Source organism: Eucyclogobius newberryi, unplaced genomic scaffold (genome assembly GCF_026437365.1).
Source record: "Eucyclogobius newberryi isolate DKJ021-1_F unplaced genomic scaffold, fEucNew1.0.hap1 SCAF_106, whole genome shotgun sequence".
NCBI classification, from domain to species: domain Eukaryota; kingdom Metazoa; phylum Chordata; class Actinopteri; order Gobiiformes; family Gobiidae; genus Eucyclogobius; species Eucyclogobius newberryi.
The window spans coordinates 161335-186746 of record NW_027315731.1 but is presented as its reverse complement, the minus strand read 5'-3'; the positions used below and the strand labels follow the sequence as shown (position 1 = coordinate 186746).

Sequence of the window (25412 nt, the reverse complement as noted above, 5' to 3'; positions counted from 1 at the left end):
GGGAGAGACATTCAGCAAATTATTGGAGCTGAGAATCAATCAACTTTCTTTTATGTTGCACCGAATCACCAAGAATTCTGTTCATTTACAATGGCAATAATCCCTTTCTGATCTAGATTTGAGTTCAGTAAGATTATTTAGAGTTTAATTATGGATTAATTAAAACAAAAACAAAAAAATGTATTGGAAAAAAAAAGAGTTTGTTTGAGGCTTTAAATCCAATGTTGCATCGATTAAATAATTAAAGGATACGAAAACACTTGACAATCTTGACTAAACAGATAATTAGGGCTGAAACAAGTAAATAAGTTAATACAATAATGGTCAACTGATTTAGTAATTGAATAATTGTTATCTGGACTATGCATGGACTCCAAAACATGCCATGAGTGAAGAGGATTTAAAACTCAAGACTAGCAAGAACGACATCATAATGGTACAGAAAACATGTGAATTTAGTGTTTTTTTCTGTAAATATATCAAATTGTGTACAAATCTCTTATTCACAGGCCTTTCTACTTGTCAATTAATCAAAAATAATTGTTAGTTGTGACTATATAATGAATAGAAGAAACTCGTATGTTGTTAAGCTAACATTTTGCTAGCGATATAGTGATTAAACCTTATTTAAAGTTGCCTTGGCCTCCACAGTCTGAATTGAGAAGTGCTTGGTTATGGATGAAACAATGTCTGTATATTTTTTTTATTAGATGAGCAGGGAGAAATTAGAACGTTAAAGCGTGATAATTTTTTTTTTTAGCTTTAGTAATGTCCAATAGTCCAATATTACATCAAATGAATAAAAGCTAATGTTGTCTAGCTAGTTTTTTCCTTGACAACTTTTGTTTTGCCAACATTTACCTTGCAACACTTTGCCACACATTGTTTATTAACCCTTATTTAAAGTTGCCACCGCCCCAATACTGTCTGAATTGTCCACTAGTCCAACACGCCGTTTTGTCTCTTGCTAATTACCCGTCTAGAGTGCATGTCTGGTCCCAAGTTTGCGCCACTCTTTCCCACGTCTTTTGGCTAGCCCCATCTGTCTGGGACCCCCGCAAGCCCCCCTGCCTTTTACGTCCCGTCCCATTCAAGCCTTTTGTAACATGGGGGGGGGGGGGGGGGGGGGGGTTTGTTGGGGGGTCGCTCAGCTGTTCCCGTCCATGGGAATTTGCCTAAAAGTCTCCTCCGACACTGGGCCACATTCAGATATAGAGTGCGCCTGGACCAGGACACACCATCTGCAGTCGGACATGTAGACTTAATCATAGTATAGTTGATTTTTTTTTAGTTTTTCTTTAGATTTTTAGGTTTATTTACCAAGTGCCTGGAGATATACAAGTGCCTATGCCGAGTTGAATGAGTGGATTTAAAAGGAACAGCTTTAGGAAAACAGGATATTTTCTTCATCATAAGCTAAAAGACAATGCAGCCTCCGTCCGGAAGCCACAACCCTGATGACTGTGTGCCGACGCAACTATGTGGTGAGTACTTAAAAAAGTTAGTGTAAAAAAGAGCACGGTTTTAGATTGAAAAATCAATTGTGTGTCGGTGGTTGAAAGGCCGTCGCTATTGGTTAGCAACGAGTTACAGGAACAAGTGGCTTCCCAAGTAAACCTTTTTCAGATTTTTTCAACATTTATTTTTTAGGGGATTTTCTAACTTCTTAATTGTATGTTTTTTTTATGACGTTGATTAAAAAAAATTTTTACTCATTTTGTGGTGTTGCTGGTGTTCCTTTTTCAAATTTCAAATACTTTTTTCCAAGTAATAATGGCTGTTATTTAACTACAGAAGCTTCAATATGTAGTAAAACTGCTTATTACAATACTGTATTTGCAACTTTCACTCATAATAGAGGCATAAGTGACGACAATATAACATTTGAAAGGTATAAAATGTATCAAATACCTTTCTGCGTTTAGATGATTGACATAAGTGTGAGCAATCATAACATTGGAATGGAGGACGCATCTATGTGCTAAAGCTATTTTCGTTTGGTTTTAGCAGGAAAACGTTTGATTATTGTGAAACATTTTACTGCATCGTAAAAAGGCATCGTTAGCTGTTACGTGATAGTGGTCTCCAACCTTTTTTCTCAGCAGGGGCAGTATTAAACAGAACAACAGTGCACAATTCAAACTTATTCACTTATTCTTATTCACTCTGGCGGCTCTAGTTGAAAACAAGAACATCACAATAAATGATAAAACAGCTGTACAAAAATATTTTGGACTGCTAGTGTAATGTTTGAAAGAGGTGGAGAAGACTGTAAATGTTATGATATTTTACAGTACCAAGGTTACGACATATCTTCCCATGAACACTTTCTTTAGAGGAGTTTGGCACAATAAATTACATAACTTGTCAAAAGAAGTAACATCTATTGGACCTGAACTGCAAACCTGACAGTCTAGTTAATGAATCGGTTGTTTTTGTGACTTGTTTTCAGCATATTTAGCTGTATTCACTTCATTTTGAGCAGTACCAGAAACAAATATCTAGTCAGGTTTGGGTTAGATTTTGTTTTTGGAATGAATTTTAGCATTATTTGCAGGGGAAAAAATCGGAAATTGTCTTAACATATGACAATATTTGATAACACTTTATAATAACTACTCTTTAATAAGCCTTAACAAAGCATGAACAAACTACTTCCTCAATTAGGAGTTGGAGTATTAATTGATAACATTAGTTAATCATAATAAGCTATTTGTTCATCATGAATTAAGTCTTAGTCCATGTTATTAAGGCTAATTAAGGTGTAGTTATATTCAGTAGTACCAAATATTTTTTTAAATAATGAGCAAAAATAATTAAAAAACTGTTACAATTACTTGAACAGAGAATATTTGACCTTTGTATGATGATATTTTACTCAATTGTTCATACTTAAATATAATCAATGAAATACTCATAAATGAATGTATCTAGATTACTTTTTGCAGTGTAATCCAAGCTCAATAAATAGACAGTTGTACGCTATAGAAAACAACTCACTATTTTGAATGCCAGTCTGTGACCAAAGCACAGAAGAGACATTGTAATTGTAATATTTGACCAGAGCAGCCGTGGTCTTCATACATATTGATATAGTATTTTGCATTGAGTCCCTGTCGAATGAATGGCAGGGGGGGTGTCAGCTGACGTCTAGAACAGCACTTTCACATGGCTGTGTCTGGTTTGCTGTCTGTGCAAACGTGTCTGAGGATGGGCGGTAGGAGGAAGGGCGAGACGTCTGACTCTGCCGCGACCTCTGACCCCCCATCTCTCCCCCCACACGGCCCCTGGGGACAGCCCGGGGAAGCCCTGTGGAAATGTGTGTCTGAATGACAGGTCCAAACAAAGAAGTGTCTGTCCCACACGTTAGAGGGCCCTGTCTGAGGATGAAATTATATTCTATTCTTGTTTTTTGTGTGTGGCATTTTCATATGGGATCTTATTTGCAATCTAAGCACAAGTTCTTATTTAATGTCTTACTTGTGAAACATGTATATGACTTGGACTTTACAGTTTGCTCCTGTCTATCACTAATGACTGGATTTTAAAATATTGCTCATGATTTGAAGTCAATTTGAGAATGTAAAGTTCTTTGCTTATTGTTTTATGATGGTGTGTTTCAAATATACCTGTCATGGCAGCAGAGAGAGGACAATAAACAATTTTACTACCGTTTACCACAATAAAAGGGTAGACATTTATTGTTTGTGGTACATTTTGTATGATCATCGCCATTTTACCACCAGATTGTGCCAAAAAAAGTTATCTATCTATGATGTTCTCTTCTAGATCGTTGTTGTTTTCACTTAAAATGCAATTTCACAAACCACAACACTATAATAGTTGAAACCATGTTATTAATATTGCACTATAGTTGTGACACATTTCATTTTCGTCCAATGGGGCGAAAGTGAATTATTGAATGGTTATCAAAAAATGTCAATATTTTTGGTAAATTTGCCAGATTTGTATCATTTTACTCAAATTATGCACTTTGAATTCCTTACAAACTCACTCACATGTTCTCTAGCCACAAACTCATAATGTAGCAGTTCTATACAGGTTTTATCTGTTGCAAAACATTGGCCTGAGCAGGTTAATAAAGGCTGACAGTCTATATTCTGAAAATGCCCTATATATCATTATATTGGTGCATCTCTATCTTTAATTGTGCAATTTGTACGTTATGGCGCGGCGTTGCATGTAGAATTTGGTTTTCATACAATAGGCACAATCGTGAACCTACTCCCAGGTAGTGTTAGAATTTCAATTTAGTCAGTTTAATTCCTCAGTCATTCAGATTTCACTCGCAACAAAATAAATAATATAATGGACAAAGGTTTTTAAGAATGAATATGAGTTTTGCTACTCATCCAAGTTGCTTCTTTAGTTTTGACAGGGTTCTGATGAGTAATAATATGTATTTTTTTTGTACACTAAAACACAACTGTACACGACTAGACTGTGTTAGTTTCAGTGTAGTTAGGCAATGACTTTCCGGATTCCTGTCAGAGCTGAAGAAACCACCTTGGATGAGTGACAAAACACACATTCATCGCTAAAAATGTTCATCCGCATGACACAATTGGATTTTCTTCTAACATGTCGGGTAAATGAGATCACAGTTTTTATCTACAGAATCTGTCTCACTAGAACAAAAAGTTGATATTACAAAGAAACGGTCAAACAAATTCACTCTTGCAAGTTTTTGGATACTAATTTTGACTTCACAATATTAATAAAAAAGGCACATTTTTAGACTGTAGAATGTAATTTTCAACACAAAATAATACAAGTTCCTTTAATGTTTCCATACTATCAGGAATGGTTCAACTTTGTCTCATTTGTGTTATTTGTGTTTTTTTCTAAGTTTTGGTACTTGTTCAAATTAATATATAGTTTCAATTACCGTATTTTCCGGACTATAAGTCGCACCAGCCAAAAAATGCATAATAGAGAAGAAAAAAACATATATAAGTCGCACTGGAGTATGAAATGCGGTTTCAAGGGTGAAAATAACAAACAATATCACATATAAGTCGCTCCAGAGTATAAGTATATAAGTATAAATATAAGTATAAGTCGCACACCAGCCAAAACTATGGAAAAAGATGCGACATATAGTCCGGAAAATACGGGTAGTACGTTTTTAGTATTGATACTTTTGGATTCCCTTTGCATTGCTAAGATCGGGTCAAATGCAGTTCGATTCTCAGCTCAGTTCACCCTCTCTTGAACGCTGCAAGGTGAAACGTGTCTAAAAATATCTTCTCTCTCCGTTCTGTGTGTTCCCCTTTTAGCCCAGCTGGAGTTTGTTCAGATCCTGGTCATTGTGGTGGTGATGATGGTGATGGTCGTTGTCATCACGTGCGTGTTGAACCACTACAGACTGTCGGCGCGCTCCCTCATCCACCGACACGGCACCGAGCGGAGGAGACACCAACCGCTGGCAAACGTAAGGCACTGCCGAGAACAACGGGGCACTTACGTTACTCAAAGCGATCGAAACGAATCGTAGTTGCGATTTAAATGGACGGAATCAAGCTGCGATTTTTTTTAAAGTGCTGTAATTTCATCCACAAACTAAATATCTGGTCTCGTTCAGTATAAAAGCGACTAACTCTGTAGTTCAGATTTGTACAAACATGTTCTGAAATACATGCCGGTTGTTGGTCGGTTTAGTATTTCGGTCTTTTTGTCAATTCTCCTGGTTTAAAACGTGAACTTTGAACGAGAATTCAAATATGAAATCACAAATCTAACGGCAAACACATTTCTCGTCAGAAAAATGGCAATTCGATATTTTGCTATTGTTCCCTACCTACGCTCAGCTGTCTGCGTTTCCATGGAGATGTCATCATTGTGCCTGTAATGTTCCATGGTATGGCGTTAAACATATCTATCTGGCATTTGTTCGAGTACAGATGTTGATGTTGCTCAAAATTACAGTGAAAAACATGCGTAACTTACTGCGAGCGCCTCTCCACAGATCTGACTTGTTACTGTCATATTGTGGAACATTCCAGAAATGTAGTGCACCTTTAAGCAGCGCCCTATACAAACGACACAATATGTTCTAAAATGCATGATTCTTTTTAATTGCAGTTTGAACAGAATCACACTATTAAAACATAAATTGCATTGATGCATCGCTTTATAATAATTATGCTGTAATTAACCTTAATAAAGCATGAATAAAGACTTAAGAGTTCAATAAAAGGTTAGGCCTGAATGGTTCTTAATAAACCTTTTGTTCATCGTCAATAATGTTCAATAAGTCTTCATCCACGACAGTTAAACCCGTAATGTTTGTCTGAAAAAAGTGATAGTAAAAAATCAGTATTGACTTGATTTTGGGTAAATTTAGTTCTTTGAAAAGTTGCCGTTTCAGTTTCAGAACGTCTCCCATTTATTTATGGGGAAATTGGTAAACGTAAAAAACTCTAAATGGGAAACTAAAAAATTTAATATCGTGCTTATGAATATTGTCCGCTAACTCCGTCTGCAATCCCTTCAAGTATTGACTGAAAAAACTGAACTCAAATCGACTTCTTTGCGTCCACGTCGGAGATAAACCTTTGGCTCGTGGTTTAGCGCGTCCCGGGCTCAATGCCAAACCTTTGACGATGATCCTAATCTCGTGTTTATCGTGTTATCTGACAACTCAGCGACACAAGAGGAAGTGTTCAAATCGTCCGTTTCCCATCATTCGAACGTTAGCGCACGACGCCGCCAAAAGAGCATCAAGGGTGATTCGTTATGAGATCGTTACTTTGACAAACCCTTTAACAAGTCTGGCTCGGCTTTTACCTCGAAATTGCAGATAAATTCCTTGGTAATTTGACTATAAAACCATGACGGCGATAACTGTTGTTGGCTTCCAGACTGGTCTTTCTGGATTTTTCACAAACACTGAGGCCAAGTTCCAACTTCATTAGTGCCGCACGATCGGTACAAAAGACCGAGATGTTTGTTTGTTTTTGCACAGCTGCGAAGATTTGGATCTGACAGGAAACGGGCGGAGTAGGCTAAAATTAGTGCACAAGGATATGCGTTGGTCTCTTATTGGACGTGATTACTCGAGATAATGTCAATAAACTTCAGACTGTTCAGTTAAAGACGTTTTCTTTTACAGGAGGCCAGTCTGTGGTCGTCAGAGGGGACTAATGTGCCAATCAATGAGGTAAGTTTACCATTTATTAGCAAAATGCGTTACCTTTTAGTGATTAATGTAGGTGTTTTTATTTATAAGTATTGATAAAAAAATAATCACACAAACTGGACAAAATTTGAGTTTTATCTGTATCAAACACAGTATAGTATAAGACATATTTAACATAAAGAAAGCGCTGTTATTTTCTGTTAATGTTGTCACAATACTAAAATTCCAGGTTTGATACTTGAAATTGATTTCAATACTACAATGATCTTTAAAAATGCTCTTTTTTGGGGGCAAAACATTGTGATTTTCAACAAAGTCTTCTCTGCAAAAAACTGACTGAACCCGGCACATCAAATATCTCATTTAAACACTCTCCCTGGTCCAGATGCACACAGACAATAAGAGTTCTCAAATGATATGATATATATATGAAACAAATCTCCATCTAAAGATCTGATCGTCCCTACTGCTGTGCCGACCTGTGAACGGCAGAAATATGCCAGGAGATAAAAGAAGATACTAGTTTTGGATACTTTTAGTTTTCAATATTTTTGACAAATCCTTTTCTGTGGTTGTGTGTATAGTTTCTATTATCGTTGCGGTATTGAAAGGAGTATCGAGTATCAGTCCTTTTCCTCAGTATCAAACATTGAATTTAAACTTTCAGTATCGTAACAACACTATCACAGAATTTAAACAATAATAATAAAAAAATATAGCCGCAAGCGGCAATGATCGGCCCTCGCCACGCCGCCGCCACGCCGCCACCACACCGCCGCCACGCCGCAAGAGGAGGGGGCGCTAACGCGCCCCAATTGTCCTTTTATTACGCCTACTGCTGAATCTGTGACGCTGTCACATCTTCTCCCCTTTGTTTTACCATCAAAAAGCAATTTTATTTTGAATTCTTGGCAAAATGTGCGGCTTTGCCGCACAGACACCGTGACTCTTTGAATGAAAATGTGGATAACTTTTGATGGTCTTGAAGATGAGTCTCACCAAATTTCAGGTTAATAGGGCTGACGCCCTGGGAGGAGTTTGTGAAAGTCTAAAGTGTAAACATGTTCTGGCGATTTCCCCATTGGAATAACATGAAAGGTTTCGGTCATCGTTACGGCAACGCCATAACAATTATGACATGAGTCATTGACTTTTTTGATGGGGATGCTAAAATTGAGTTGTGTGTCAAATTTCATATAATTTCGCAAAACTAAACATTTAACCTCCATATAAAATCTGTAGGGGGCGCTGTGGCGCCAAATAAATTTATTTCACTTCAAGTAGGTTTAGGGCAAAGAGTTTAACAACTGATTCTAATTTGACGCAATTCGGACTTTATCTGCGCAAACGGCAGAAATTTTAAATATGGGAGATTTCTGAAATTCTAGCTACAGTTTGCGGCTTCGCCGCACAGAGACCGTGAGAGGTATCAATGTAATTTGGATAACTTTTGATGTCCCACTCCTCAGTAGCATTTTCACCAAATTTCAGCTTTTTAGGGCCAACGCCCTGGGAGGAGTTCGTAAAAGTACGACGTTTGGAAAAACTCCGAAGTCATGTTTAGCCATTTTTGAAGCAATATGGCCGACATTTGGTTGGGCGGACGGCGTTGCCGTAATAATATTTTTTACTTCTCTTGTCACCATCTACCTCTGCGCCAAATTTCATGATTCTACGATCAGATTTTTTTTGGGTCATTTCCCATCTCTCAATGCATTTTTGGTACATTTGGGGGCGCTGACGCGCCAATTTTTTTAATTTTAGAAAAGGGAAATAGCCAGAATGTAGAGAGGCACGATTTTTAGAGGCGTGCAAATTTTTGTGACTTTTCGTCAATGTTCACTGGGTGAAAAATAGGGGGGTTGGTCCCGAGAAGAAGAAGAAGAAAGAAAGAAAGAATAATATTCCGATGCGAAAACAATGTTTCCCATTTTTCAAATATCATAAACTATACATTTTCGGAAAGCGCTCGCGCTTTCCTACCTCATGGTGTGGGTTCCTGGTCACTGACGGGTACTTTCGATAATTTTGAGTGGGCTCCGCCCACTTTGTGTTTTTGGCCCTCTATACAGTAATAATGTTCAATTTTTGCCTTACATGCTTATATGCACGGAACATGCAAGAGATGGGGAACGTATTCGTGAGCTACTTAGCGCAAATGAGTGCTTTATATGGGGATGTAAAGTGCTCGTTTAGTGCGAACTTTTGCACGGGCTTCGCCCGTTTACAACGGTAATGTTCCATTTTCCTACAACTAATTAGTATGCACGGGGCGTGCATGAGTGGAGGAGTGCGTTAGTGAGTGTTTGGAAGTGGGCGAGCGCTTCGCGCTCGATTTTGTGCGCACTACGTGCGCACTTTCGCAGCCGTGCTTCGCACGGCCTTACGAGATTAATGGGCCTCTCGCCAGCTTGTGGCGCTCGGGCCTAAAAAAACTTTATGATACTACTAATACTACTACTAATACTTCTACTACTATGACTGCATTTTATTCTATTGAGCAAATAGTTCATGATTCGGGTTTATTTACTACTTAATTAAAGGGGGTTTGGTTATTTAAAAAAACTTGATTATTAAGAATTATTAAATTTTACTTCCCCATAAAATGCACCCCAAATCCTAACATCTGATCCCTGTGGCAGTCGCAGGTGTACAGCACGCGGCCCCCGGACCGGCTGCAGCCCCCCTCGATGCCCCCGCGGTTCCAGACCCCGTACGGGGCGAGCCGGTTCCAGCCCACGTACCCGTACCTGCCGCGGGGCGTGATCGAGCTGCCCCCCACCATCGCGCTGTCGGACGGGGAGGAGCCGCCGCCGTACGCCGGGCCCTGCACGCTGCAGCTGCGGGACCCCGAGCAGCAGAGGGAGCTGAACAGGGAGTCGGTGAGAGCGCCCCCCAACAGGACGGTGTTCGACTCGCAGCTGGTCACGCACGGCAACTGCGCGCACAACAGGTGAGCGGGTCGGGTGTGGCCAGGTCGCTGGGTTTGCTCTGTGGATATGACACGGAAAAGTTCAAATTCTTGATTTGAACATGCCGTATCCGTCTTTTTGATCATTATTGCAGCGATGTTATTGAAAAGACATCTAACGAGTTACAGAGATGAAAGTAAAGTGTTTATTGGCAGCTCAACTTCAAAAGAGCAAATATGAATATGTCAACACTTCTTGTAATTTGACCTTGTAATTATCATTTTAACTGCGGTTAGCTCCCAGACTTGTCTCACAAAGTATTTTGACTGTGCATGGCTGTGAAAATATGGATCTGACTTCAGGTGAATAGTGTGGTCTAACCTCTATGAAGTACAAATCATCGTCATCGTAATTTTTACCAAAAAACACTCAAATGTCATTTCCTCAGTGTGACAATAATTATATATGAAAAAGACAGTTACACAAAAAACAGCAGCTCATCATTTTCATAATTTAGGCTCTCGGGTTCATGGTGTAAGCTACAGGTCAAAAGCAATAATTATATCATTATATCATATTGGTTTTCTGAAAATCTTCTGAATGTGCGCCAGTTTGATGTCCTGCAGTGTGACAGCTGTCGTTCCTAAAGAAACATTTTACCGTTTTTTCCGGACTATAAGCCGGACTTTTTTCATTGTTTTGGCCGGGGTGCGACTTTTACTTATATTCATACTTATATATACTCCAAAGCGACTTATATGTTATATTATTTGTTATTTTTACACTTGCAACCGCATTTCATACTCCAGTGCGACTTATATATGTTTTTTTCTTCTCTATTAAGCATTTTTTGGCTGGTGCGACTTATTGTCCGGAAAATACGGTAAAATTTGTAAAATAAAAAGAGTGATGTAATGCGTGAGAAAAGCCACCCTTGCACCTGTTCCAGAACTGATTCATTTTTTTTTATATTTGTGTTGTATTTTTATACAAAAGCGTCAAGTGCACATTTGCTAAACTAAAATGGAGAAATTCCTTAAAAGTCTCTGATAGTCAGTGTGACGATGATTAACTGAAGTCAATTTCTCTTCTGTTGTCGCGTTACAGTTTGCAGTTGCCGCCCCCTAGTGTCCACTCCGGCGTGAGCGTGTTGGAAGCACAGGAGTCCCGACATCAGCACAAACAGTCCCGAGTCGACGGCGCCCCTCCCACGTACAGCGAGGTGATTATCGGACACTTCTACCACCCTTCCAATCTACCGCCCGACCACAATCGAACTCCGCACGGCCCCGGCACCAGAACTGCCCCCGCCCCGCCACACTCCATCCTACACGGCCTGCTCCACAGCTCCACGGACCAACGCAACAGCCGTAACAGCAAGGACAAGCCTCACAAACAGCGGAACGTCTGACCACGACAAAGGAGAAACCGGGCACGGGCGAAGGAGGGAAATCGAGCGCGCTGATCGGCCACGATTCCCACGGGCGCGAGAAAAAGCACTTACGTTGGACCTCGGGATGGTAACCGCAGCAAAATGGCGCCCCCCCCTGATTCGCCGCCGCCTTCTTCTTATGAGTATTTACCTGTTTTCATTCCTATCATCGCGAAACGTTGCAATCTTTCCACTCGGTCAGACTATTTTAAATGATAATCCCCCATTTAGCTGGTTTTGAACGCACAAATTTTTGAGTTGCAGTTCACGGCAGCGGCTCCTAGCTGACTGAAGCACGTTAGCCCTTCCAGTTTAGACGTAGTTAGTGAAGTCTTAAGAATAGCAAACTATATGTAGTGCTGAAAGTCTTCCAAATGGAGGTTCTTACCATAAACTGCATAAATGATGGACCAATGAGACAAATGTAAAAAAAAAAACATGTTTGTTGAACTCAATTTGTACTTTTGGTACCGTGCTTGCATGGTTATTCTTGCTAGCATGTCTCGCTCTATATATTAAGATTATCAGTCATCCAGTTCATAGTATAAATGACTTTACAACAAGCTAACTTACGACGTAACCACTTCACAGGAGGATACGTTGGTTAAGCTAGTTTGTATCTAAATGCTAATGCTAACCTATCTTCAAACTTAAATAGGACATTCAATAATTGATAAGATTATTTGATTGATTGATTGTTTTTGTACACAAAACAAGACAAATTGTAACGCTATTTTAAATGTATTGAATCAGTTTGTTTTAGGTTAGCATTAGCACAAACGCTTTCCAACGTAGACGTATTTACCGGTGAAGTGGTTACATCGTAGTGTAACAAACTTTAGCAAAGACTCTGAAATCAGCAACATAAGCAACAACGATCGCAACAGAACAACTCGATAAAGTTCCCAAACGCATTTCGTACTGATGACATCACAGTCCTTTGGTCCATCATTTTCCCGCAGCCTATGTCCCCACCTTGTTTTGACCAATAGGAGTCGCTGCTGTTTAGATTCTCGAGGAAGGTTTGCACAAAACTGTTCACCGCAGGGGGATAAAAGTGAGATATATAGGCATATTTTTCTACACTTTGCTTTTATATGTTGTAGTTTTAGAAAAGAAAGAAATCTCGTAAGCCATTTTAGCGTTTACAAGCTCCATACATGTCGACGCGTTTCAAATATGTACGCCGACCGAGAGAAAGCACGACTAAGATATTATTTATGAAAATGCTGAAAATGTTGCACTATTTTTATGCACAGATTTGACGTGAGACAGACTTATTTCGAAAAGGAGTTGCCTGTTTTTTTTGTTTTTTTGCCTTGACCACAAGCTAGCAACAGTGCACGGTACCCATATCAAAAGTAGGACTCTACGCCATTCTTTTATTCTAACCATCGGAAACAAATCCCCTGGTTTATGCAAATGTACGAGTCCTGAGCATTTTCCGTTTTTGAACTTTGACCTGAGCGCCTAATCAAAAAGAATAAAAGGAACTCTCCATCATGTTTTTTCGTTTTTTCTAGACTTGAATCGTTAGCCAATCCCAAAGCGGGGCTCTCACTACCTCGACCAACGCAGTGAAGCACATTTTATGAGTTAATCATCCTTTTAATTTTCCACATCGAGCGAATGTCTCAACCAATCAAGACGATGTGTTAAGTTTGTAGCGTTAGCTAGACGTAGTTGGACAAGCTAGCTTTGTATCTGTTTTGTTTTGTGGGTATCGCGAACGTGACGGAGAGAATCGGAGAAGGATTATGAAAAGCCATTCGGTTCTCAGGATCAAAATATGACGCGATTGGGTCCGTGCACTGTTGCTATGGCGATCCACACCCGTCCAAAAAAGTCACCTGGTTTCGCAGCGTTTCTGAGCACTTTACTGCAGCGGGAAAGAGAACGGGATCGCGTCATCGGCCAGCGCCAGACCACAAGAAAACTAAAAAAACTAAACCACAAAAACAAAAGAAATACTGTGAAATGGTGGAGTCGGAACGTTTTCATCGACTAATTTTTAAATGATGCAAATATGTGTGCTACAAAATGTTATAGATTCAAATAAAAGTTGAGTAACTAGATCTAAACTTAACACATTGAACGTTAAATATTGAATTTAACATCGGGAATTAACTGTTTTAACGTTTGCCTTTAGAGCCACAAACAAATTGCCAATTTCCAGAATCACTAGTAACAACTTTTTATTTGTATTTATTTGTATTTTTCCCCCAGATGGATTAATGTTATTTCGTGGTCAAACTGTTTGTGCTTTTGCAGTGTTGGGCAGGTTGTTTAAACTAGACACATTGGAGTGTTGACAAATGACACAAGTGTTAATAGCAACCTGTTTGGCATCCTCTCTTCTAAAACTTAGTCTGTTAAACTACCAAATCCACCATTCTGTTTACTTTTACAAACAACTGCCGAGTTCAGAGCCCAATGCAATGTCCAGTCTTTATGCAACAGCGCCCTCCTCAGGAACAAGACCAAACTACACCCAAAACCCCAGCCTGAGAGGAGAGTTAAGGCCAAAAAATGAAAAACGATTCGAAACATGGTGAATCTTTTGTTTAGAAAAACGTTGTCTTTACCTTAAAGTTAGCGGCTAAGTTTCAAACAATTTAGAAAACTAGAAAAAAATAGTAAATGTATCTTCATTCTTTTGATATTGTAGTGATGAAATCATTTAGAACTTTTTTTAGCTTTAGAGAGTTGATTGTGTTTATCTTTTCGTGCCTTATGCTTTTTAGACCAATCTTTTCTGTAATCTTGCTCTTTATTAATGTCCCATTCAATGTGTAGTTCATATTTTCTATTACTTCATGCTTTAAACAAAATCATCAACATTATTATTAACATTATTTTTAGAACAAGACAAGGTTGTTTTAATCAGAAGTGTGTTGTATGTGCTCACTTCCTCCTTAATGTTTACTCTCTCTGCTTTCAGCTGCTGAAACGTCTGTACTATTTTTATAAAGATCTATTTTATATTTAAGATAAGTTTCCCCTAAAATCATTACTTTTGGAAATCCCAAAGCAGCTCAAGGAGTGAATAATCAGTTTCCACTGTGACGAGACACATTTGGTGTCAAAATGTATATTTATTTTTATATGTATTTTACTTTGAAATCGTTTTCTGTCTGAAGGGTTTGCAGCGGGTATGACTGGACAGCTCTGAATGAGGCTTACAATGTAAAGACAATAAACTTGAAAAATGTAGAAGAAGAAAACTATTTAAATGGTGCTGGCTGATTTTACAGACAAGGGAAGACTCAAAAGCGCAATGCTACAATTGTAAACCGAAAATGTTTCAATCAATACATACATTGCCTTTAGATGTTGCTCATGGAAAATGTCGGTCAAAATATTAATAATAACAAAAAAAAAATCTCTCATGTTTAGACTAAACTAAAGCACATTTACATTTTTGCTTTTGAAAATGTATTTTTTAGACTTCAATATATCTTGAGCACATTTTGAATTCAAACGTCTAGACACTTCTGGTCTGTACAGTACAATAAGCGCGTTTGTGTTTGGCGGATGATCGACTGTCCAATGAGAGCGTAGAGGAAACGCCCAGCAGCCTCACGCAGACCAATAGGGTTAAACCAGAAACCATCGATCGACATCTATGGGATCGATGCTTATCCCGAACGCGCCTAATCTCTTCCCGTTCCCTAGAAACGCCTGCTTTACCCAGTATCCAATCACATTGCCGTGTTCACTCTGGTCCCGCCTCCTTTTCTCATTGGCCAGGGCTCCTTACGACACTTCATCAGTATAAGTATATAAGTCTGTCTCCTCAGTCTGTGCGTTTGTGTACAAGTGTGCCTGCTCGCTCTGGGACCTACGTACATGAGTGGCTCTCTGGGCTGTCAATCATCCCAGACCACGCCCACTTTGTGTCCCAGAGAAAGATGATTGGATGACGGTGATGATGTTTTTGTTTTCTTTTTAGAACGTTGCAATACACCTCCATTTTGCCTTTTTGATATTAGTCTTATTTGAGAGTAGTGAGTAAGTTTTTAAATGTTGTTTCTTGTAAAACTTTCTTTAATCTTACAAATATTTTTACTTTATAATATTCTTTGTGAAAAAAAAACCCCGTAGAGATTAAACTACCTACCACATATTTGAGCTGCGAAAAATACGGGACGATGTTAGCATGCAAGGACCAATTTGGGTTTTACGGGACATTTTTGCAGAAAATATTTACATTTCTGACACTGATGATTATGGATAACCTTTATATATAAGTGGGCAATGTGGGTGAAGTGTCTTGCCCAAGGACACAACTGATTGTGTACTCAACCAACTGAGCTACTAAAAGTCCATTCTACTTTCATATCATAATGTGTAGGTTATAGATATATATTTGAAAGTTTTTTTGTTTAAATGGTTTTCTTTCAGTAGTAATTAGTTGAAATTAAAAATAACAACTTTTTTAAAATATATATTTTTTAGTACGTTCTTCTCAAACCCAAATGATCCTTGTGTGAGTCGTCTCATTCCAGTTTGTCCATCTGAAACAAAATTAATCATGATGTGCCTTCTGTTTTTCAAACGAGACTCCTTCATCAAATCTACACAAAAACAATTCACCAATTTCTGTTGTTATGAGATACGTACGGAAGCCTATTTGTGCCATAATCAGACTATTTGCCGCTTAGACATAGACATTCGTGCACACGCTCTCTCTGTTGTTCAAACTCTCACTCTTGGCTGATGCTAAACTGGACTTACGTTATTTCACATACAAATGAATGGTGAAGCCAATTCCCATATCAAAGAATAAAACATGTTTATTTCATGATATTGATTTACTCTCTACTCACCAGTAACATGTAAAAGAGGATGTTTAGCGTCGCTAGATTCTTACCAGAAGCACAACATCAGAAATCACAACTTAAAATTCGTGCTTCATTAGCTAGTGCCAGTTTTACACACTAATTATAATTTTTTTGTGCTAATGCTAATGGCTAGTGGAAAAAAATACATGGGGCTGGTTGAGACTAGCCAAGTTACTATGTGATCGAGAGCGTTAGCATCAAATGGCATGTGCACCAATTATATGTCTATGCTTCTGAATAACAAATACAAGTACAAAATATATATATATAAACTTTTTTATTTTATCTTTTTTGGCACACATTTGCTTCCGTATGTCAGTAACACAATTGTATTTGTTTCCCAACTTCCTGAACATCTTTTTGATTCCATCTCGCTCAAATGTCAAAAAATACTTTAAAATATTTTGACTTGGGAAATTGCAGTATTTACAACTATGTAATGCTCCAGAGCACAAAAATGTATTAGTCATTTTCAATATAGCAACATTGAGCATGAATGAACGGGACACATGTTAGAGGCGACTTTGGATTCCTTTAAAAAATATTGGATTTATAAACCAGTAATTCTCAAAGTGTCCTGAGTTAAACCTGGTTGTACCTCGGTTTGGCTCTAGTTTTGTCAACTTGTTGTTTCTTTCTGGTTTTAGTTCTAAACCAATTTTTTGAAGGTTAAAAAGTCACTCCAAACGTGTGTCCCAATGCATGCCTCTTTTACAGTACTACTCCGTATTTATCTTCATGTATCCTCACTGATCATAACAGTACGTATGATAATTAGTACAATGCGTTTTTGAAATGCCCGTGTATGTGTATTTATAATGGATGGATGCTGTTTGGTCTCTAACACAAGACAATGACTTCACACATTTCCGTTGGATTTATCAATAAAGGATTTTATAAAGAAATCACTGTGTGTCTTCATTTGTTCCCCCCGAAAACCAAATACAATATGTACATACATAACAGAATCAGATTATGAGCTGTATTTTCTCATTTGGTATATGGGGGTGCTAGGCAGATGGGGGCGCCCATCATATTATATTAGCCTGGTGAAGGCCTAGTTGCCGAAACGTTGCCTCTCCACCTGTAAATAAAATTTCATCTTGCAACCTTGCGACAGTGTGCGGGAGTTTTTTCAGTACTAATAAAAAAGGTCAAAAATAAACTTGGTCTTAGAATGTACACAGACATTTACACAAACATATACAGATGGTCAGAAATAGTGCAGAAAGTGAACTGTGCATGAATAGTATTGGTTGAATAGTTGTTCAAGTGGCAGGTGTTTACTACAAAGTGTTCATTAGTCCAAGGCAGAGGGAAAGAGAGGGATTATAGCCTCCTGCCTGAGGGGAGTGGCCTCCTGCCTGAGGGGAGTGGCCTCCTGCCTGAGGGGAGTGGCCTCCTGCCTGAGGGGAGTGGCTCAAATAGTCCGTGTCCAGGGTGAGAAGGGTCGGCTGTGATCTGACCTGCTCGTCCCAGAGCCCTGGAGACGTACAGGTCCTGCAGAGATGGAAGTCTGCAGCCGATCACCTTCACAGCAGAGTGCACAATGCACTGTAGTCTCTGTTTGACCCTGGCTGTGGTCTCTACACTGTGGTCGGCTCACATGGAGTGCACATCTGCTATCCACTCGGCCACCGAGCAGCCTGAGGAAGAAGTACTAACCATTATGTCATGGTTTTACAAATAAACCAGAGGAGCATTAACTTCCTGTAGCCTATGGATACAAAAAGGACGAATGAAACAAAGTGCACCTCTAGGAATGTTTCTGATGAGGAAACATAATGTTACATTTCTGAAAAAGTCAAACTCGCACATAATATGTTCTAACAACATTCTCATAGAAATGTGAATACAGCACCATCTGCTGGACAGAGTTACTGTGTAGAACCATCCTGGCCCAGCAGGTGGCGTACTTTACTCATATATGTAATCTCAGGACTTTAGGTGATCTCTGGATGAATTCTGCCTGAATGTAAACTGGATGCTTTGGACGCCGGTCTGAGGGCCCCTTAAGTCAATCCATACAATATTTTTGCCATAATTGAGTATCTATGATATCTATGAAATATGAAAACATTACATTTACACATCAGTATGAAACGAGGGGAATTTTGGATACTTTGTTTTTTACATTTGCTGATGTTTTTGACATTTTTTGTTGAAACTTAAAATAATTCCACTTTATGATTTAATACAAACAAATCCTTCAGTTTGATCGGTCAAAATCTTGCTAAGTACAAGATTGTAAACTTTGGCGTGAGCAGGAGCTGCTTTTTAAGGACTGATCTTTATGACTCTGTGGGACAAAAATGGCATTTGGTAAAAAATAATTTTGAAGTTGCAATGTCCCAGAGAAATCTATGGATGAATAGGAGTAAAATAAAAAGCAAAACTGAAAAAATAATAATTGCTAATTAAGTTTATGAGACATTCATTGAAATCTTATGGACTCATTTGACTGTGCGCTTTGACCAACCGTTGTTGTGCCCCTGAGCAAATCGCTTTATACCCCTCTTACCACATGTGTTATTGTAGAGTGGATGATGGGGATGTTATTTCTTTACCATTAGAGATATGGAATAAGATTAATTTTAGTTTCCGAGTAAATCTTATATTGGCTTCTTGGAACAGTCTAAATCTGTCCTCAGTTGATTTCAGAAGCAATAAATCATTTTGATTTACCTGATGATACACTTGAGTCTGACGTGAGCGATAAAGGGATAAAGGTGTGGGTCACTGTGGGACAGACTGAGCTGTAAAAACTGGACTTGGCCGAGTTCTTAGCACTTGGACTTTAGAGAAGATTAAGTTAGATTAGCTACAGACTTTATTGATCTGGTTTGGTACATCCTATAGAGACGCTTTGATGTGCTCAAGGTTAAAAATTCTAATATAGAGGTGACTGGGGTCAAATCAAGTACTGACATATTTTCAATGATTAACTGACAACAGCTCTAAATTATGGGGGTTTTCAGAATTGTTCAACGATGAATATAGAATTTTGAAAAATATCCAGCTTGACAAACAAATTATACATTTAATATAAATAAATTACTTCAATTTATAACTTTGCATTGCTTATTTTTCATATAATTTCCCCATTTGTTGTTGTTGTTGTTGCTGTTGTTGTTGTTGTGCTGGTTTTGCTTAAAGCTGCACTGTGTAACTTTGCTGGAGGGTTTGCCACCTACTTTTGTCTGTGGAATATTATATTTTTGCCTCATCATAGTGACATTTACGTGTTTTTATTTTTGACCATATTTTAGAACACGACACGTGTCACTTAGAGGTGTTCTTTGTAAAATAATATTTTAAATATCTAAAATAATTTAAAATAAGTGCAGGATGTGGGCGGGGATAGGGGGTAGGTGAACACAGGTATTTCCTGAGCTCTTGAGCCTCAGTTGCAGGACAAACAGGATTAACTCAAACAAGCATGAATCAATCACAACACAATTTACACCAGACCGAGTGAGAGGCGACCCCGTAAGAATGCACGATTTTTTAGGTTTTTAAGAGCAATAGAAACACCTGAAATTGAATAAATACAAGACGGATGAGTTTAATACTACAATGTGGAACATTCTAAGCAAATAAAAACATCTTCACATTGTGTAGTGCACCTTTATCCAGCTGCTTACAATCAAATCAATGCCACAATTCATTAAAAAAAAAACAATACAATTCTATCATTAATACAGTGTGCTTCATATTTATTCATTCTATCGATCGTCACTGCCTCAATAATTACTACAAACTCGTACAAAACTGCAGTTCATTTGGCTCGTCCCGTCTCGTGTTTGTGGTGTGACGTCCTGCCGTTCGGAGTCCCCCGTTTATGGATCTTTCTCTCTGACTCCAGTTCACTTTTGTCCCTCACACGTCACTCTGGGTCCGGTCCAGATCGGCGGACCCCCGGGGGCTATAGCGGCCCTGGCCCTGGACCAGCGCACCGTAAAACCCACGCACGAGATAGTGTGTGACGCTCGACTGATAAGAGATGAATGGACAAATCTGGATTTCACAACGTCATTGATCGATAAGAGCGTGGACATTTAACCTTTTGGAGAGAGGGGCAAAGACTGACAATCAACACACGTGATATTTACTTCAAACGCTCGTATTATGCGTTATTTGTGTTGTTATTACCCTTTAAAAACATACTCTTGAGTAACTTCACTTTTACTTTTCATGTTTTTAGATCTTAAAATAAAGTATTTACTGAAAAGTACTCAATACTTTCTATCAGCCAGGCGTTCCTTCATCTGGATTGGTGTTAGCACATCTTCTACAGGCAGAAGAGGGAATTGCCATGGGGAAATAACAGGTGTTAAAGGTACAGGGTGGATTGGCTGAAACAGGGAAGCGCGCTACAGCGCTCACCAGGCTGACTCATCCTGTAGGTCCGTCTGCTCATCTGAGGGGAAGGATAGAGACTGTTCTCCAGCTGAAGACTGCAGGATCAAAAAAACACTTTGGGCACATAATGAGGTACCAATAGCACTGTTAGAAGGTTAAAAGCTCTGAAAAGTCAATTATGCATGATATGGGACCTTTAAAGACATGACAGAAATCACAGTATAGTGTGAAATGGGGATGAGACTGGGGAAGGACACGCAGCAAACTGTGCTATCCTCTCAGGCACAGAGGGTGAAGAGTGAAGACGTTTTGTCAATCATCCAGTTGACTCCTTCAAGTTTTTAAGACTGTAAAAATCAGGTACGGCACCTTCGAGTGGAATTGAACCATTTTCACATATTTATTAGAATCAGTTTTTGGTCACAGTCATTGTTTGTACAAATGTATGACAAACCAATACACAGAGAGCGACTTCATAAGAGTGTGATTTATGTTAACTGGCCCCAATCACCACTCTGGTAAGGTGAACATTGCCCTTTTTTCTTGTGGGGGTTACTCCACAGATGTGACCCGTAACATAATAATAATAATAATAACTTTTATTTATATAGCGCTTTTCAGTGACCCAAAGACGCTGAACATAATAAAAAAGGGGGGGGTATTTACATGATCTGGTGCTTCGTCTGCTTGTGTCCATGAGATTAATGCCATACTGTGGAACATTCAAGGCAAAGCAACACCATTTCCAACAAGACCAGCAGGTGTTACAAGTCACAAAGAACCTTTAACATGGATCTTTTCCGCAAATATGGTAATCAGGAAACTTGACCAGTGAAATGTTCGCCCAGCTCACAAACAAGTGGCCGGTCAGACATTAAGTGTGAGGTAATGTGCCCGGTTTACTCCCACAATGCACTGCTGTAGGATAAGCGAGCGAATAATTTCTAGCGTCGGCAAAAACACGTTGTTGCTAAAAAAAAAAACCTTACATCACAAACCAACGATGATCCTTTGCAGTACCATTCTCTGTCACAGGAACATATTGTTTCTAGGCATTTAATAGGAAAATAAATGGGCTAAAGTAACTAGTGGGCTTATGATATGAACCATATTAACAATTTAAAAATCAGTTCAATAAATGTTTTTCATAAGTTCATACATCTAAATATGTGACACAATTAAAATCTGAGCAATAAAAAAAAGCAAACTACGCTCGAGAAAACTAAATGTTGACACTATTTAATTGTCATTTTGTTCCATGTAATCATAATTTAAATGTATGTAAATGTATATAAAACATGTGTTACTTGAACTTAAAATACTTGAATAGAAAAATAAGAGATATTTTATATAAGGTCAACAATCTCTGAAATTTGAGCATGTTTACACTTTATACTTTTACAAACTCCTCCCAGGACGTTAGCCCAATTAACCTCATCTTCAGGAGTGGGCCATTAAAACTTATCCACATTTTTCTTTTAAATATGAATGATGCGATCGTGCCACGGATTCAGCAGTAGGTGTAATAAAAGGAAAATTGTGGTGCTCCTCTGGCGTTGCCGGGCGGCGGCGTTGCCGGGCGGCGTGGCAATGGCCAATCATTGCCGCTTGCGGCTATATTTATTAGGCCCGAGCGCCACAAGCTGGCGAGAGGCCTATTAATCTCGTAAGGCCGTGCGAAGCACGGCTGCGAAAGTGCGCACGTAGTGCGCACGAAATCGAGCGCGAAGCGCTCGACCACTTCCAAACACTCACTAACGCACTCCTTCACTCATGCATGCCCCGTGCATACTAATTAGTAGTAGGAAAATGGAACATTACCGTTGTAAACGGGCGAAGCCCGTGCAAAAGTGCGCACTAAACGAGCACTTTACATTGAGATCCCCATATAAAGCACTCATTTGCGCTAAGTAGCTCACGAATACGTTCCCCATCTCTTGCATGTTCCGTGCATATAAGAATGTAATGCAAAAATTGAACATTATTACTGTATAGAGGGCCAAAAACACAAAGTGGGCGGAGCCCACTCAAAATTAACGAAAGTACCCGTCAGTGACCAGGGACCCACACCATGAGGTAGGAAAGCGCGAGCGCTTTCCGAAAATGTATAGTTTATGATATTTGAAAAATGGGAAACATTGTTTTCGCATCGGAATATTATTCTTTCTTCTTCTTCTTCTTCTTCTTCTTCTTCTTCTTCTTCTTCTTCTTCTTCTTCTTCTTCTTCTTCTTCTTCTTCTTCTTCTTCTTCTTCTTCTTCTTCTTCTTCTTCTTCTTCTTCTTCTTCTTCTTCTTCTCGGGACCAACCCCCCTATTTTTCACCCAGTGAACATTGACGAAAAGTCACAAAAATGTTCACACCTCTAAAAATCGTGCCTCTCTACATTCTGGCTATTTCCCTTTTCTAAAATAAAAAAATTGGCGCGTCAGCGCCCCCAAATGTACCAAAAATGCATTGAGAGATGGGAAATGACCCAAAAAAAATCTGATCGTAGAATCATGAAATTTGGCGCAGAGGTAGATGGTGACAAGAGAAGTAAAAAATATTATTACGGCAACGCCGTCCGCCCAACCAAATGTCGGCCATATTGCTTCAAAAATGGCTAAACATGACTTCGGAGTTTTTCCAAACGTCGTACTTTTACGAACTCCTCCCAGGGCGTTGGCCCTAAAAAGCTGAAATTTGGTGAAAATGCTACTGAGGAGTGGGACATCAAAAGTTATCCAAATTACATTGATACCTCTCACGGTCTCTGTGCGGCGAAGCCGCAAACTGTAGCTAGAATTTCAGAAATCTCCCATATTTAAAATTTCTGCCGTTTGCGCAGATAAAGTCCGAATTGCGTCAAATTAGAATCAGTTGTTAAACTCTTTGCCCTAAACCTACTTGAAGTGAAATAAATTCATTTGGCGCCACAGCGCCCCCTACAGATTTTATATGGAGGTTAAATGTTTAGTTTTGCGAAATTATATGAAATTTGACACACAACTCAATTTTGGCATCCTCATCAAAAAAGTCAATGAGACCCATGTCATAATTGTTATGGCGTTGCCGTAACGATGACCGAAACCTTTCATGTTATTCCAATGGGGAAATCGCCAGAACATGTTTACACTTTAGACTTTCACAAACTCCTCCCAGGGCGTCAGCCCTATTAACCTGAAATTTGGTGAGACTCATCTTCAGGACCATCAAAAGTTATCCACATTTTTATTCAAAGAGTCACGGTGTCTGTGCGGCAAAGCTGCACATTTTGCCAAGAATTCAAAATAAAATAGCTTTTTGATGGTAAAACAAAGGGGAGAAGATGTGACAGCGTCACAGATTCAGCAGTAGGCGTAATAAAAGGACAATTGGGGCGCGTTAGCGCCCCCTCCTCTTGCGGCGTGGCGGCGGTGTGGCGGCGGCGTGGCGAGGGCCGATCATTGCCGCTTGCGGCTATATTTATTATTATTATTATATATAATGATTTATTTCAGAAAAGGTGATGTTTAATAAGCATAAACCAAAACCAAGCTAATAAAAACATCTGTAAGTAGATAAATTCCTACATTACAGCAAAACATCAACATCTCCATGGATACTTAAAGTTCCTCTGACAGGTTGGACGACTCATGAAACTAAAATGCAATTAAGTTAAATATAGATGTATTTTGTTTAAGATTATACAAACTTTATCGCAGAATAGCTAGTTTTTAAAGTTCACTATTTTTACTTCCTTCCGATGACATCACAGAAGGAAATGCCTAGCAACCACTTGGCCAAAACTCATCTAATGTCACAACATGCTTTTTTTTGACAAATAAATATATATGAGAGCAATTCATGTTTAACAGGTCAAAAAAGTAGCTTCTTTACGATGCGTTGTCGCCGCGTACACGCTGAGTACACGCTGAGTACACGCTGAGCACACGCTGAGCACACGCTGAGTACACGCTGAGCACACGCTTAGCACACGCTGAGTACACGCTGAGTACACGCTCTTAGTCTGTCCTTGTACTTTGTGTTAAATGAATATTGTATGAACGACATTTATTGAAAAAAACCTTTGGACTCCACGAATCATTCACTCACTCAAAACATGTTTTTCACACTTAAAATAATGACCTTGTTTGTTCTGTTGTTGCTCAAGTCTCTGGAAATCTGTGAGTCATTCATTAATGAACTCTTCAGGTTGTTTTTCATGATTTTAAGGCTGTCCAGAACTCATAACTGCTATATCTAGGCTCAGAGCATTATTGCATTTGTCCAGGTTTTCCAATTAAGGTTCAAGGTTACTTACTTCTGCATCCCACACAGACATCACACAGACACACAAAACGCAGCATTAGTCATTATATTAATCATAAAAAAAAAAAAAATTAAAGTGCTTAAGAACAAGGCAGAGAAGTGTAGATACAGACTTTAGTCAAATAAATCAAAATATACTTATGCTAATACACAAAATGGCTTTTGGGTAATAGCCTATAAATAGCGTATCATAATATTGGTGAATATTTTATTTTTTTTGTTCTTTTGAACTTTTGAAATTGACACCTATGGGTGCCGTTGGGTGGCTCAGATACCGCTGGACAGTCTTTCCTCAGTCTTCTCCTCATTTCACACTGCACTGTCCTGATGTTTAATAAAGCAAATGGGCCAGAACATTTTAAACAAAGACACTGAGAGTAATGTAAAAAAGTGTTGTCATCATGGTATC

The 25412-nt window shown here is 38.9% G+C and overlaps 1 protein-coding gene across 1 annotated transcript in view; it reads left to right on the top strand.

Moving 5' to 3' along the window:
- pmepa1 (prostate transmembrane protein, androgen induced 1) overlaps positions 1 to 14068 on the top strand; it is a 45052-nt gene extending 30984 nt beyond the window's left edge. The window contains exons 2-5 of the mRNA XM_072432239.1: positions 5301 to 5455; positions 7136 to 7183; positions 9805 to 10115; positions 11182 to 14068. Of these exons, the coding sequence (XP_072288340.1) occupies positions 5301 to 5455; positions 7136 to 7183; positions 9805 to 10115; positions 11182 to 11485 (818 nt within the window). The 3' untranslated portion in view covers positions 11486 to 14068. The remainder of the gene's footprint in view (positions 1 to 5300; positions 5456 to 7135; positions 7184 to 9804; positions 10116 to 11181) is intronic.
- Positions 14069 to 25412: the final 11344 nt, after the last annotated feature.